Genomic DNA, 17,229 nt, shown 5'->3' with positions numbered 1-17,229 from the left:
ATGTTATGTGTACATAATATGAGACTTAAAGAACATACAAAATCTGACCATAGAAATACATACATACATACAAAGTGAGGTTTTTATAATTGTATGTATTTCTATGGTATTTCACAGGAGCCTCACGCCATCTGGTTGGAAAGGTAAGCCATGGGGAGTTACTTTCTCGGACGGGAGTGACAACGCCTGCCGTGTTATACCTGAGGTGGGAGACTCAACAAGGAATTGAAATCAGGCTGGTGGAGTCTAAGGCTAAGCTGGCGCCACTGGACCAGAAAGGACACGCACTAAGGGCCGAAGTGTGCGGCGCGGTCTTTTCTACCCGGTTGAGGAAGTACGTGGAGAAGAATGGCCGGCTTCAGGTCAAGCGCTGGTTTCACCTAGTAGACAGCCGGACAGTAGGGCTGTTCGATTTTGCCTAAAAATTTAATTGACGATTTTCTCTCTCAAAACTCGATTTTCGATTTCGATTTTGATTTTTTTTATACTATTATACTTCACTAAACATTTGTTGCCTTGCAGAGCTCTTTTTTCTCTTTTTTTCATAAGTGACAAATTACGCTTTACTCTGAAGGCAGAACAACCCAACTTCCTGTTTTAGCCTAACTTGCTATGCCTAACTTCCTGGCTGTTGCTTACTAACCTGCAGTCACTTGACACTGGTGGATTTGCTGTTTTGGAGGTGAGTCCTGGTTACGTTACTCGGTGGCCTCACGTGTTGTTATGTGAACTATAAAGGCAACATTTCAGCGTCCGGTGATAACGTCTTTGTTCGTGTGTTGTGGTAATCGTTATCTTGCACAGCCCGCAGTGCAACACGCTGCTCAGTGCTCACACACTGTGCTTTTTGGAGTTGTTGAAATAAGTTAATTGCTGCTGTCTTTAGTAGCCAGCAGTAGTCACAGCCTCCAGAGAGACTTTACAGCGGGGAGAAGGGACGAGTAGCAGCAGGTGTACATGAGAGAGAGCTCATGAATCGATTTATCGAGCAGCCCTACCGGACAGTGCTGGGAGCCATCCAGCGGGAGAGCTACGGCTACCAATCCTTCTTCGCAAACAGGATTGGAGAGATCCAGAAGGCGGGGCCAGTAACCGAGTGGTGGTGGGTCCCGGGAGAGTACAACGTGGCCGACATCATAACGAGAGGAGCGGCTCCTGAAGACCTGGATGAGAGCTCTCCATGGCAGAAAGGGCCATGGTTCTTAGAGAAGCCTTTTGAAGAGTGGCCTGTAAAGTCTAGTGACAGCTGACGCCAGGGAGCGCGTAAGTAAGCTCCAGAGAAAAGCTTTCTCAGCGGTGCTCATCAGGGCCCAAGCAAGAAAGGCTCCAGACGGGAGTCAGAATGGTGCCGACAGGGGGTCCGGAGAAGTCAGAGAGGGTCAGAAAGGGCCTACATTGAACCCCAAGCCTCCTAAAGGAACGCAAGATCCAGCTCTGCCAGAGGACAGACCTGGGAGAGGACCCAGTAGTGCACCCGTTACGGACCTCGTGGACTCAGAGAGGTTCAGTTGCCTGTCATGACTGTGCCGGGTCATTGCTTGGGTTTGGCCCGGAAGTGGCTAGAGAAGAGAGGCCAAACCTCCACCCAGGCAAAGAAGCGTGGGGAGCGCCTGGGCAGCCAATCTGATGGGGGTGTGCTGTCCTCAAAGGAGCCCGAGGATGCTCTCTGGGACCTCTTCCTGGGTGTGATATTCCCTACAACAATGATGAACAGGTTGGTTGTGTACCGAGACAAGGGCTCTGGACTCCTGATGTGCAGAGGGAGAGTGTGGATCTGGGCACGGTGAAGAAGCAGCGGTCCTGATCCTGCCCCACGGAACCTGGTTGAGCACCCTTCTCGCTCGTGAATCCCACGAGGGCGTGGCCGGGACGCTGCTCCGTATGAGGAAGAAGGCCTGAGTGATCAAGGGAAGGCGGGTGGTGAAGAAGGTCGTGGAAGGCTGCATCCCCTGCAGGAAGGAGAGGGCGAGGAGATGCAGACAGGTCATGAGCGACCTTCCCCCAGAGAGGACCGCTCCAGCCGCCCCTTTCGCGTACACGTCTCTGGACCTTTTTGGTCCTTTCGGGGTCAGGGACGGGAAGACGAGGAGAGTGACACTGAAGGTGTGAGGGGTCGTGTTCTGCTGTATGGCATCGAGGGCCGTGCACGCCGATGTAGTGGAAGACCACTCAACGGAAGTGCTCCTGACGACGTACATGCGGTTCACGGCACGCAAGCCGGCTCTGGTCCGACCCCGGAACCAATTTCGTCGGGGCGAAGCCTGCCCTAGAAGACCTGTATGGCTTCCTGGGCAGGGTGGACAAGACAGGATTGTAGGAAGAGGCCGCCAGGAACGGGACGGAGTGGTTAGTTCCACCCTGCTGACTCCCCCCACAGAAATGGGGCTGCGGAGGCTGCCATCAGGGTAGTGAAGAGGGCCCAGAGGACTATCGATAAGAAGGGGCCCTTCACTCTGGTGGAGTTCCATACCCTTCTGTACCTGGCGGCCAACCTAGCAAATGAGAGGCCCATCCAGGCCAGGATCCAGGCCCAAGAGGACACAGTTGAGTACCTGAGCCCCAACTCCCTCCTATTGGGACGGTCCGGGCCGAGGGGAGACTCGGGGGGGTTCACATGGGACTACCCCCTCAAGCGTTTCCGGGCTGTCCAGGGGCTGTGGATGAGTTTTGGAGGAGGTGGTCCCAGCTGGCGGGACCAAACCTGTTCCGAAGTGGCACACCCAGGAGAGGAATGTCGCCGTGGGCGACCTGGTCTGGCTGGCTGATCAAAATGCCCTGAGAGGCCAGTTCAGGCTGGGTCAAGTCGTTCAGGCATCATCAGATCCAGCCGGGGTGGTCAGGGACATCCAGGTCCGGGTGGTTCCTAACACGATTTCAGACGGACAAGCCCGTCTTTATTGTCACACGGTTACACATCAACACATGCACGGAGGGCCACAAACACACACATGCTGACGGTGGCCGGTGAAATTTGTCCTCTGCATTTAACCCATCCTGGCTTTGTCCTTTCCTCCGGGGGGCAGGCCAGGAGCAGTGGTCGCTTTCTCGTACAGCGCCCGGGGACCGACTTCGGATGTTGTCGTCACTGGTCGGATGACGATGACGATCTGATCTTCTGCATGTTTTTTTAATGGGGGGGGGGGGGGGGGGGTTATATACGGAGGAACCCCCCTGGGGGAGCACGGGGAGAACATGCAAACTCCACACAGACAGAAAGGCCCTTACGACGAGATACCCCACCTGGGCAGTAGGCACTGAAGATATGGGGGGAACACAACCACAGTGCCCGCAGTGTCCCAGGCGAGAATCGAACTCAGGACCTTCTGACTGCGAGGGCGAGAACCGCCCTGCCTCTCCCGAAAGCGTCACAGCGAGATGGAGGAGGGGCCCTCGCAAGCCGCCTGGAGTTGTCCTGCTCCTAACGGGATGATATTAGTAGTTCTCCTTCCCATGGCCATGCAAGGAGATGGCGAAGCTGGCGGAAGGAACAAGAACTGACCGAAGCCCAGAGCAGAGTGAGCCTGCCCAAAGAAGAGCTGCGCAGGGCCAACTTGGATCTCGGGGCCATGGAGGATGAATGGTGGGAGGCAGTGGCGCGGCCCACTGTGGAAGTCCGGGGGAGCTGGACGTCCCTACCCGGGCAAAGAAAGTTTGGGCTAGACAATTTAGGTTGGATTGCGTCTCCCTAGGCTATTAGCTAGGGCGGACCAGGTGGGAGGTGTGCTGTCCAGTTCGGGATTGGGATAAGTTTCTTGTATATAGTTAAACATGAGGGATAATATTTTTGGAATTAGATTTATTTTTGAGCTGATTCTGTAATCTGAGTGGGTTTTTGTTGGGTTTATTTGATGGGTGTAGTGTAAGGTTACCTGGGGTGTGATTAGGTCTAAAGGTATAAACGGAAAAGGTACCGTCCACGTGTGGTTTAGTGTATGTGATATGGACGGACAATACTGGATGCCACGGTATGTGTAATTTGATTTTGATTTTGTATGAAATTATTAGTTGTCCATGTGTAGTTGAATTAATAGTAATGTTGATGTATGTCTTTCTTTGTTCTTAGGTTATACAACCTATTTGTTCAGTAAAACTACGAAAACAAATTGAGTTGCGTCCAGTTTGTCTCCCCGTGTTGCCGGGCAGAATAGGCATCACACTAACCAAAGACCACACCAGGGACCAGATCCATAATGCATACACACAAAATGAATGCATGCACAACTTTCCACAGATAAATTAGTGTTTATAAAAGAGAGCATGAACGAGTCAGCTGAACTGAGAGTGATATCGCAGTATGGCAATGAGAAGGAATGTGGGAACATTTAATTTGGTCAAACATGATCACTGGTAAAAACCGCTTTGCGCTGGCTGAGCCATTCTTCTGATACTATATGGAGAGAGTGCTGATGCCAAACCTAGAGGCAGCACTAACTTGGCCGTTGTGAACCGCTTGGATTTTCCACTTGCTGCTGCTGCTGCTGCTGCTGCGCTCAAAGCTCAAATTAATTCAACTCCCATTTGTCACTGACCTTTCAAAGTATGTCCAGTCAGATTACAGCTTTGTGTGACGTACAAAGAGCTCTGAAAGATGGAGGATGAGTTGATCTTCAATATAATATAATTGAGTGTAATTCAAATCTTACCACAACCTCAAGAAAAAATCATTTTACTTTTTGATTTGAGCAATTAGCAGAGACCATGTGTAGCTATGTCCCGCCTTCCTGATATGAAGGTTGCTGTGATGACATCGTGACAAGCTTCCCCTGTGTCCTACATTGCGAGGCATTATTGTTGCTATGATGGAACGTCTGCTGTTAGAGGACATTGCCTGATTGCCGTTTACGTCCAAACTAGGTTGAACTGGGGCTGTGTGTATTATTATTGACATTTATAAATGGCGCCGTGTATGAACACCGCATATGCAGGGTTTTATCAATCTGAAGAAGAGACTGTGCAGCCATGTTTTCAACTTTGTGCAGACAGATTTTTTGTCTTGAATCTACAGTTAGCCTCTAGCCTCTATAGCCTCTGTTAGTCTCGATAGTGTCCGGTGTATCATATGTAGTTCTACACCTGGCTGTACCTATTGGATTAGCTATTCTGATAGTGTTTCCATGTTGCTCCTTGTTCTGAAGGTGCTATGATAAAAGACAAGAATAGGGGAACCTGCTGTAAACTCTTGTGTAGACGGAGACAGGCCTGATAACAATGGAGAGCAGCGCTGAGGAAATTGCGAGGGTCGTTACAAGGCCTTCACACTCCAGAAATGACTGTCGCTGAGTGCAGAGGCTGTTCACTGGATGATATAAGTTGCTTTAAAGACCTTTAAAGAGATGTATTATTGTTCTGCTTGGCATGCTAATTCCGACTTTAGTTTAGTGTGGGGGAGAGATGTCAAGGAGGAGGTGCAGCTAGGAGTCAGAGGAGAAAGAGAGGGGAGGAACGTGTTGAGAGGTGTTACAAAGAAGCTACGGTAATTAGCACCACGGGTGAGGCCTCGTTAATCCACACCTACTAATTAGAGCTCAAAGGTGTGACACAGTGCCATGAGCACACTGCCATACTGTGGAAATGGCTCACAAAACAGTCACCTCCTATCACAGCAGATCACAGATTGAACCCTAACATCCTTGGCCTGCAATCACTAATGCAAATACTGCAATCATGTATTACCACCAATACCTTGTGATAAGGTCATGCATTTTGTGTTTTCAAAATACAGGGACATTCTAAGCAGTGAGAGACCGATTGTTCATTGTGTCGTCCCAAAATGTCAACTTTTCAGGAAGTATGAAAAACAGCTTGGATTTCTTTGCTTGACAACATGTCTTTTTCAGTTCATCTAATTGGAGGATTGAGAATGTTTCAACTGAAGTTAGAACATGAAAATCACAGAGGATACAGTATGTCAGTATGACATCAACATTACAGCACTGGAAATGTATTGGGACATGTCAATGCTGGATACCAAATAATAATAATAATAATAATAATGCCTGCTCCATGATTATTGCCCTCAGCCCTGAAGGACCGCCCCCCACCCATCATCCGGCAGGGCCCATCCAATCAGACGCAGGCACTGGGAGGCGTGGCCATACTCAGGTGTCAGGCATCAGGGGACCCAGAGCCTACGGTCACCTGGAGAAAGAATGGGGCCAGTCTGCTGGGCAAGGACCCTCGACTGTCCCTGCTGGAACATGGCAGCCTTCAGATCCAGAGCACCAGGGTGGGTCTCCGTAGACTATAGGCTGATAGGGAGGTTTCTCATGGAGCGTAATACATGTAGCATCCTCCACACTGCTGAGGTATCCTTGAGCAAGATTTGAAAAAGTCCAATGTTTACCTTGTTATCTGCTATACTTTCCACACTGACATTGCTTTGTTATGTGAACGGCATCCTACAGTAACAAGCAAAGGCATCCACTAGAAGGGGTGTAAATATAGCATATAATTAGGTAAATATTGAACTTTTGGACCCACAGTGCAATCTTTGGCTACAAATGCATGGATTATAATACACAAGCTGTTTGGAGACATTTGATGGACAGGTGATGTAGTTGCAGCTGCTAAAAGATAGCCTTAATTTCAATAGTTTGGTAGAAGTCTGGCTCTCTCTCTCTCTCTCTCTCTCTCTCTCTCTCTCTCTCTCGCTGTGTTTCACTATTCTGATTGCCTTCTTTTCACTAATAAGGGCCGCATGTGTGTGCGAGTTGTGTTTGTACAATTCATACTTCTATTGCATGTGAAAGCGGTAAGAGAAATCCTCTCATCTGCCAACTGATGTCAGCTGTAATTCAAATGGACAAGTGCAGTCAGGTTGCTTTTAAACGATGAATAGAGAGTATTGATTTTTAGAAGTCGTTAAATGCTGCTATTTAGTGCAAATCTCCCAGCAGTGGTTGGAAACTCAAGGACAGAGACCAGGGAGGGGAGTCTAAGAGGGGAGTCTAATGGAGGAACTGCAATTTACAGCACCCCTATCACCGTGTCAAAGTGCTTTCTGTGTGTGACTTGCGCTCTCTTTCTGTCTCTTGAGAGATAGGCTAGTTGTCACCGCCTCCTTAGGCATGGGCCAGTGGGAAATAGATTGTCGTGTCTCGTATTCCCTGTGTCAGCATTGATGATGATAATGCTGATGGTCCTGAGAATGGGTGGGGGGGGTGACTATTATTGGAGGAAATCAATTAAGAAAATTAATGTAAGCTCTTACTGGGCTCTTTTTCCATTGGCCGGTGCTAAAGGTTCCTCTCACCCACTCTGGTGCTTTTCTCGAGCCAAGAGCAGGCCAACGGAGGTTAATGCATTTTTACTGTACTACGAGCTGCACGCCTCCTTCAAAAGCCCAGGTTGACGTAACAGCTTGTACAAGTAGAAGCCATCTGGGATCAGAGTTAGAAAGGTTATTGGATTCAGAAGAATACAACAACAGAGCATGGTTTGAAAGCTGTATTTTTTGTGATTTGTATGAGCAGAGAAAAGCTTTATGGGCAAGTTTCCAATACATGGTTTAAGCCTAGTCCTTGACTAAACTCTGTTTTTCAGTAGCAGTTTCCACTGGGTAAACCTTTCTAGTCTACAATAGGCTGAAGTTAGTATGTGAAACCAGCCTTATAATTGTTGTTAAAGTGGTCATATACTGTAGACTAGAGGGGCTCTATCTGGTCTTATATTAGCGCTTAGCACCAGGCGCAGCCTATATTAGTGGCCGTGGACGCGGCCTTAAGCATTATAACCACGCCTTTTAAGCATATAATTATTCACAACGTGCTCATTGGAGAAGTGCAGTAAACGAATCACAATGTCCCTTTCATGTTCCATTCCACGGAGCGATCCAATCCGGTCAGAAAAGCCCGACCAAAGCGCTCTGAGCTCCCCCCTCCCTCTTTCATCCCCGTCTGTCTCCATATATATTATTCCATATTATTATGCTTCTCAAACCAATCTCACTGCAGTTTAAATACAGCAAGCATGTAAATACGCTACACTATCAAGATCAAAGTGAAAGAATGTTCTAAACGCATCGGCTAGAAAAATATAGCCTATCCCTGGATGTCATGATGAGATTAGATTGGTGAAAGTTTGGGCAGAATGATATCGTTTTCTCTCGCTACCTTTTCTTCTCCCCCACTGCACAGGTAGGATGATGCAACAGCCTCTGAATGACAGGGGCTCAAAACTACGGTATAACAAAAAAAATGTCATCGCTCATTGTGCCTGGCTGACGAGTGAGAGAGGGGGAGAGAGAGTGAAATGGCAGAGGAGAGCTGCAATTACGCACAGTAATATCCCTGGCGCACTGAATAAGGCCTGGTTTTGAAAAGCGCTATGCGCTAAATTATTGCCAGGGGGGAAGATAGCGTTAGGCCGGTATTTAAAGCCGAAACGCCCATTCTGGCCTATTCTGGCACTGCGCCACACCTCTTCGGCGTAAAGCGCATTGCGGGCCTAAAAACATGATGCTATCTTCCCGAGTCAGGCGCAAATCGTGTTTTTTTGCGTTTAACGCCAGTTTAGCGCCTAAGGCCAGTGGCAAGATAGGGCCCGAGGTCTTCGGGTACTGTATGCCCGAATACCCGAGGACCCGACCCGGACCTGAGTGGACCCGGTTAGTGGATGTCACAGCTGTCAAATACCCCTTTTTATATAGTCGAATAACTCATTAAAAACAAACTTATCAGAAAAATTTGCACTTGAACCTACTACAGGTCGTCGGGTATGCCTGGACCCCTGGATACCCAAGGACCCGACCCAGACCCGGCAGTGTCTCGGGTTCATTCAAAAGAAGTGACTTCAGGTCCTTCAGGTCATTTATCGGGTCTGTCCGGGTCCGGGTCTCAGATTTCTAATAATAGACGGGTCAATTCGGGTCTGGGAACAAATTTCCCGGGTCCATTCGCGTCCGTCATTTTGGACCCGTGAAGAGCTCTACTGTAGACCAGTGGGCAGCCATGTGTCATGCAGGAGAGAGAAAGCATGAAGTTTCATCCTCACCAAAGACTACACCATGTGATTTCACTGGTTAGCACAGCTTTAACCAGAGTGAGATCATCTGCTGTCTTTGGATGGAATGCAAATTCTCCCCCTCCATGGCACATGCTTTCCCATCCCTCCTTTAGACTAAATAGGGCTTGGTTGAACTTTCTGATGGTGGGTTAATGATATGCTTTGTCATCATCTGTATTCCTCAGCTTTCTGACTCGGGGCTGTTCACCTGTGTTGCTACCAGCTCCAGTGGCGAAACTTCATGGAGCGCTTACTTGGATGTCAGAGGTCTGTTTCATTGGAAATGATTCAGATGAAATATATGAACACAAAATTCACAATTTGATGTTCATAGGTGTTCATTTTGTCTCTCTATCATTCCCACTTTTTCAGACTCGACTGACCTCGTAGACTTCATGTCCCACAATGCAACTGCGCTCCCAGGGCCGCCCTCCAAGCCAGAGGTCACTGATGTAACCAAGAGCAGTATCTCATTGTCATGGGAACAGGGGCCAGAGGCGGGCTCCCCAGTGTCCTCCTATGTCATTGAGGCCTTTGGGTATGTCTGTGACCTACTGCCTCAAGCTACATTTAGTGACCCCGAACTTTCATGGCATGTGGGTGCTTGTACAGTATGGCTGTTCAAGCAAGCCAGCACTTGTGGCAGGCTGAACAATTTACATTCTGCATGTTCAAACTTAAATTTAACTACAGGAAGTTTGATTTACCATTACATTTCCCCCAAAGTGCCTTTTTAAATCAACAAAAACATGTCAATACAGTCAATGTCATGAAGCTACATTGTTTTCAGAATCAGAATCAGAAAACTTTATTGATCCCTGAGGGGAAATTGAGTCCGAGGGGAAATTGACTTAATTTGTTGGTGTTGTTGTTGTTGTTGTTGTTGTTGTTGTTGTTGTTGTTGTTGTTGTTGTTTTACATCACCAACACATTTGTGATATCTTACTATCCACATTTCAGTAACCTAATATGACATTGTTCATATAATCAGAAACTTTCAAATATGTGGATCTACTTATTACTTATTGCAACTGTGAAACAAGTACAGTATGCTAATCATGAAATAATGCCTATAGGTAAAGACAGGGTTAATATACACACTGTTGATATATCCAAGAGTTTTGCCCTAGCTGGCTCCAGCCAGACTGCGTCATCTATGAGTTGGTAATTTTGTTGTGGTTTAACCACCCCCTCTTGAATTTGAGCAAATATGGGTAAGTTGTTCGATGTCCTTTAGCTGTGTGAGTGACATGGACGCCAACTTCCATTGTTGGAATTCTAATTCACAATATCAAGCCAAAAATGAGTGGTAGCTACATGAGAGATTTTTCTTTTTCTTTGCTAGACCAAAAAGTCTAATGTAATAAATGTCTACAAAATCTTGCAAGACTAAAACAATGTCTGAAAGCAGTGATATCTTGGGCAACTTTTCTGGACAATGTTGATTGCCCAAGGAGTTGCCTCAGCATTGTTGCACTGATTGCTTTTCTATTTGACAGGAAATATTTCAGTGCATTTCACTAATGAGTGTGACCTGTGTCTTATTATTTTTCCTGTTTTCTGTTTCTGGGAGCGTTGGCCACTAACAATGCCCCAAATAAATTGCCTCGTATATCAGCCTTCACTGCGCTAAATTTCTCCAAAGTACGTAAACGATTTGACCTCACTGATTCGGTTCATGTTCTTCCCGCAGTCAGTCGGTGAGTAATAGCTGGCAGACGGTGGCAGACCATGTGAAGTCCACCCAATTTACAGTCCAAGACCTGCGACCCAACACTGTCTACCTGTTCATCATCAGGGCAGTCAATGCTCAAGGGCTCGGGGACCCCAGTCCCATGTCTGAACCTGTCCGCACACAAGGTATATACATAATACATATACATATACAGTACATACATATACATCAATGGATTTCAAACTCCTTAGGCTTCTTGGTTATTTGCATCACTATGTCTCTCTACATCCCTGCCCTTCTCTCTCTCCCAGACATTAGTCCTACAGCCCAGGGTGTGGACCATCGCCGCGTGCAGAAGGAGCTTGGAGATGTGCTGGTCAGCATGCATAACCCTGTGGTGCTGAGCTCCACTTCTGTGCAGGTCACATGGACTGTGAGTACTCATAACACTTATCATAACCAACTGTTTGTCTTTGGATATTTCTAAGAATGAATAACTTGTGCCTTCCTTGTGTGAGGTCTAATCCATGTGTCATTACCTTCAGTGCAGTCACATCTTGTATGAGCTTGTCTGAGAACTTCGTACTTGGCATGCCATTGTGTTTTGGAGAGAAATGGTGTTGGATGAGTTAGCATCCACACATAGCAATTGTGGGATGGTTAGACGTCCATAGAACAGCTGGGGCTCTATCAATTTGTGGTGGTTTGAGGTGGTGCAGGAATGAAGACTAATGTTTCTGTTCAGGACACATAGATCAGCATTAGGTGCAACATGTTGTGTCACTTCTGGAGGCAGTGTGCAGTCAGCCTTTTATCTGGGAAATGTTATTTTGTCTCTTGGCAAGGTGTCCTTCCCTGCCTGCTGCTGTGGCTTAATGACATACTTGTCATTACATTAAGCTTGCCAGTAGGGCAAGCTTGTAAATGTGACCTGCTCTCACAAAACCACTCTGATGTCGCACTGGCCCGTTTGTGTAGAAACGTGATTTTATGAGAAAATATTGATTTTGGCTGTTTTTGAGCTTTCACCAGATTTTAGTGAAACAAACCATTGGCTTAAATTCTGTGTAAAGACTATTGTGAAATTCGAATGCTAAATATGGTTTTGAAGTTCATAAAGATAGGGTGACACGTAGTAAAGGCTTACTTTGTCATACTGTGAGGCCGCTTTTCTCAAAAACATAGTTATGAAACAGTCAAAACATAAAGGGATGCATCTCACTCAATCTTAAGTTCCCTGGTTTCCTGTTGTGTCTTCCAATGATAGATGGATTTCGATGTTGCATGTCTTCTGCATGGCAAGTGGTCTAAAGGTTTTGATAAATATATGTTAGCAGTGACGTTTGTTTTTAAATTGTAGTAATGGGCTATTTCTGGTGATTATGCCTCTGCCGGCGATAGCCAGTCCGGAGGCATTATGGATTTGGGTTGTCTGTCTGTCTGTCCGTCTGTCCGTCCGTCCCATGTTCATTAACGTGATATCTCAGGAATGCCTTGACGGTATTTCTTCCAATTTGGCTCAAATGTCGACTTGCATGCAAGGATGAACTGATTAGATTTTGGTGATCAAAGGTGAAAGGTCAACGTCACTGTGACCTCTCGAACGGCATTTTCAAGCTCGTTAACGCGATATCTCAGGAACGCCTTGATGGAATTTCTTTGAATTTGCCTCAAACGTCCACTTGGACTCAAGTTTGAACTGATTAGATTTTGGTGGTCAAAGTTCAAGTTTACTCTGAGCTCACGGCCGCTCGTTAACGCGATATCTCAGGAATGCCTTGACGGAATTTCATCAAATACATGTTGATACATGACAATTGCAGGCTAATAGTTTCCTCAAGCACAATGCTATGACAGTGAAAACAATCCATCTGGGGGAAGGCAATTCTGGGCAAGTGAAAAAAACAAACAAGGATGAACTAGTTCGGATTCAATATACAGTAGATAAACAATATTCCATTTGAAACACATCAAAGGGCTGCCGTGCAGTTGGCAGTGAATATCCCCATGGTGTTATTATGTCCCAAAGCGTGCGCTTACTGTAATTAGACATTTCGTTCATATAGTCTACATACACAAATATTCGTTTCTAGGGAAGGGTTGTGTGAGAATTTAATTCTAGCCTATTTCAATAGCCTATATCAGAATTGTCCACTCTGGTTAAGCTATTGACTGCGGTCACACCAACCGCGCTGTGGAGAAGCTGGTCTTGCATGCGTGCAATTGCAGGGAAAGATGTTACTGTATACTGGCCGGCACAACTTTCTCAAAAGTAATTACTGTTATACACCTAACACCACAGACCTGTATGGTCGGGAATTATGTAGCCAATAAAACCATGACAAACTCATTCTCATTTTTAAATCAAGGTGTGTGTTTTTTCTGCAATGTAGTTGAAAATCAACGTGGCATTCTGAAGAGGGAAGAGGGTGTGTGCGCACTAGGGGTGTCACGGTACACAAAAGTCACGGTTCGGTACGTACCTCAGTTTCGGGGTCACGGTTCGGTACGAATACGGTACAACGAGAGAAAAAGCAACAAATCCCAAATTCAGTTTTAATCCCTTGGCATTTTTCTGAATTCTGTGTTTTGCTTTTTACTATCATTTTACCATCATAAATAGTGTCTAATAAGTGGAAATGAATAAATGTCCACAATTTAATAAGATCTAGGCAATCCACACAAAAAGATTTTACTCTAGAGCAGCGATTTTCAAAGTGTGGGGTGCGCCTCCCTCTCAGAAGTCTGTATTCCAACTGTTTGACAGGGTAAAGGCATTTCCCCCCACTTTAAATCTTTATTGTACACAAGTTTGTAAACAGAGTGCATGTGGAGTAGCCTAACAGTGGTTCTCAAATTTTTTCAAATGAAGGACCCCTAAACTGACAAAGATTAGACCACGGACGCCCATTTGATAGGATTTTGTCCCACGGTCCCCCAATAAGATTGATGCTTTTAGATGTTTTATTACAGAAAGTGTATAAAACCCATGACCAAAATAGTCATTGTGTTACTTATGAATGGAATTATAGCTAAAATAAATTACCCCCCTTTTGGCTGGGGACGCCCTGGAACCCCCTCAAGGACCCCTGGGGGTCCCCGGACCCCCATTTGAGAACCACTGGCCTAATACTCCCACCCACCCCTCCCCCACTGTCTGACAGACAGCGGGGTGGGTTTCACTTTCCCAAGTAAGTACTAACGTTATTGGATGCGAGCTTTGTTTACCATAATGATTACGTTCGGTCATCATAATGGATTATTGGAACATATGACAAGGACTCATCCCCTCTTCCTCACCGCATCTTGCTTGTCATCTCACACGATGTAAGTTGCTTGTTTACAAGTTAACAGCTTTGTCAGTGTGATGTAACGTTTAGCCGCGACGTGCAACTATAAAAGACTAAAGGAAAGTCCATTAGTTGTGCGTCGCGGCTACGTAACGTTACATTAGCAAGCTGACCTCATTGGCTTGATGTTGACAGAATTTGCAAAAGAATTTGACGACGGTAAAGGGGGGGCAGCTGGACGCTTCAATATTGTGGTTTTGTGAAGTAGCATGGAAGCTATGGCTTGTAAACACGCTGGAGCGACCCCCGGTAATGTTCCCTCTCCACAAAATGTTCAATTTAGTGAACGCGGATTTCTATGTCCCTTCTTTGTTGTTTTGGTGTGTCTTCTTCTGTGGCGTTTATGGCGTTCAAACAGCGTTTAGGTGCTTTACCACCACCTTCTGGATTTTACGTATTCGTCGTGTCGCTTCACGAACCGAACCGTGACGCCCATACCGTGACTTCACGGGACGAATACACGTACGGCGACACCCCTAGTGCGCGCGCAAGGTTTTGGTGAGAGAGGGACATGCATGCCGTGCGTAATGTATCCAAGTGAGGATTTCCTCACTGCACGGAGAATACTGCATGCCCTCAGGCGCAGTGGGGTTTTTAGCGCTAAGACCTGCTATTAGGTGGTCTTAAAATTGCGCGTACCCAAGGACATTTTTCCTAACATTTTGCGCCGAAACGTCTGGTTTGGCATGGGCGACGCCCAAACCTGTTTTTACGCTCGGAACCTGGCAATGGTATCTTGCAAAATGTGCAAAATGACACTTGCGGGAGGCAGACAATAAGATAAGAGGCACGCAAAGGCCAGTATTTAGCACGTTCACGCCTGGGACACGCCTACAATTGACCTATCGCTAAGTCCCGCCCCGAATGCAGACTAGCAAATCACAGCGCGTGCAGACCATACACTTGGAAAACCTGAGCCTAGGGCTCCATAGAGAAGCAGAAGAAATCGGGCCTGGGATTGTTCTCTGGTTTTATGGTGTTTTATCCAGTTATAAATTGAAAAAAAAATTCAAACGATGTGCATGGCGGTAAATGCAACATTACGAGGTATCCTGGGAGGCCAGGCAAGTGATAATATTAAACTAGTAAACGTAGATCCACTCACATCCACAATGCTACTGTTTTGGATGCAATCGTGGTGACAGCGAGTCTTCTCCCTCATTTGGCTTCCATGATCCAAAAGGTATCATAAAATCATCATGGTATTCAGAAAGTCGGCAAAAGAAAATGCTGAATTATGCGAGTTTCCAGTCATTACGTTATGCACGTAATGGAGTTGGTGAAGAGTTAGAGAGGGGAGGCTGGCCAGCGAGACTAGTGAAGAGGAGGTGCATTGATTGATGTGATTATAACATCGCCAGGTACCAGTCAAACCCTAAAACGAGGGAATTAATCCCGTTCTCCAAATAAATGTGAGGTAGTCTAAAGAGAAAAGATCCAGGAGGAAAACATGATGTTAAAAGCTGTAAGCTATGCCTCTGCTGATCTGCTACAGTACACCACCACCCATGTGTGCATGCCGTTGTCTCGCTATGAAAAACATCTACACTATTTAACGTTTCTTGATTATACAGAGGTACATGAAATAGATTACCAGGCGCCACTCTTCAATTCGGCATATAGGCTATATAATCCACTGAGAGGTTACTCTAAGTGAATGTCAATTCTGGATGTGAGTCGCCTGTTATCCCCACCCGCTGTCTTCCTTCATTAAAACGTTTGATTAAGCCCAGCGAGCACAAAACATTTTTTCAACGTTGATTTTAAATCTGGGTGATATTGGGTTTGAACGTCTAAGACCTAATTTCACCCTCTTTTCAACCGGCTAAAATGCGGTTACAACGTCAACGTGTCAAAAAACACAATTTGGTTATCATATTGTTAAAACGTTCGTTGTAGCTTGAAATAGAGACAATATTGATAGTGTGTGAATTTGTCCGATTTATTGTGTAACTGAGAGTTGGCATGCTCTCTACACAAACACTACATTTCAACGCATTTTATGTCACATGAAATATCATAAATATGGGACTTTATAGGCTACACAGTATGTGCTGCCAGCAAAAAGCTTCCAGGACACAATTAATACTTTAGCGCTATAAAATAATGAATTGAGTTCCTGCAGTAACGCGCATGTGCAAGTACTACTTAGTCGCTAGCTGTGACTGACTAGAGCAGGGGTGGGCAATTATTTTTCATGGGGGGCCACATGAGAAACCCAGATTGTTGTCGGGGGCCAAACAAATATTGTCATGCCGTAACTCATGGATGGGTAACTTTGATGATAGAGAGGGCCACAAAAAATGTCCTCGCTACCAGGTTTTGCTGAGGGCCGAACGGCGCCAGCGCAAACAATTTGGTGCATTTGAAGCCAGGTTTAGAGGAATAACTAATTTTAAATTAACAGTTGTGATGTCATTATTCAGTCTTAACCACCAATATTTGATCCTTTTCTCACTCACTCCTATGTCACCACCTGCTCTCAGGGCTTGAAATTAACTTTTTTGACCACCTGCCAATATGGCTGCTAGATTTTAAAGTTACCAGCCAATTAGAATTTCCACTAGCTGAAATGTTTTTCTTGAAATAAATCAGAATATGAGTGGGTCCCGGGATGATCAAAGCCTGTGTTGAGGGTCACACGAACAAAAATGCAGTCTTTTTTTTTTTTATAACCATATATTTATTGGTTTTGCATGTAATTACTGTACATGTATTCTCATCATACATCTTACATACATCTTTTATAACCCCCCCCCAACCCTGTGGCAGTATAAAAAGAAAAAGTAAAAAGGACAATGCAAGAATTAAATAAAAGTAACACAAATAAATAAGTTGAATCAACTGTAGGTACCATCACAATTATATATACACCCCGCACATATCATTTACAATAGCCTATTTCACATTCAAGTCACCCTTCCAATGCCTCTTCAATGTCACCATTTTTAACAAATTCCAGAAACATTTCCCAAATGCCATAAAATTCTGTCATTTTCTTCCTAATCATATAAGTAAGTTTCTCCAGAGCTAGACTAGATGTTAGATTTTTCAACCACTGACCTAGAGAGGGGCCAAAAATGCAGTCTTGAAGCTAAATAAATCCAAAACCAATGAGTTATTTGAGTTATTTAAATTTCTACTTCAATGTAGCCTTTTAGTCATAAAGATTATTGAAAGATTCCATATTCCAGACTGAAA

The 17,229-nt window shown here is 45.5% G+C and overlaps 1 protein-coding gene across 1 annotated transcript in view; it reads left to right on the top strand.

Moving 5' to 3' along the window:
* LOC310772414 (roundabout homolog 2-like) overlaps positions 1–17,229 on the top strand; it is a gene marked incomplete at its 3' end in the record, with an annotated part of 203,450 nt that overhangs the window by 144,897 nt on the left and 41,324 nt on the right. Inside the window, exons 10-14 of the mRNA XM_083632219.1 lie at positions 6,021–6,226; positions 9,189–9,270; positions 9,376–9,541; positions 10,697–10,863; positions 10,990–11,111. Of these exons, the coding sequence (XP_083488345.1) occupies positions 6,021–6,226; positions 9,189–9,270; positions 9,376–9,541; positions 10,697–10,863; positions 10,990–11,111 (743 nt within the window). The remainder of the gene's footprint in view (positions 1–6,020; positions 6,227–9,188; positions 9,271–9,375; positions 9,542–10,696; positions 10,864–10,989; positions 11,112–17,229) is intronic.

This window comes from Poromitra crassiceps (assembly GCF_964638095.1).
Source record: "Poromitra crassiceps genome assembly, chromosome: 1".
Taxonomy (NCBI): domain Eukaryota; kingdom Metazoa; phylum Chordata; class Actinopteri; order Beryciformes; family Melamphaidae; genus Poromitra; species Poromitra crassiceps.
This window is presented reverse-complemented; position numbering and strand designations above follow the sequence as displayed.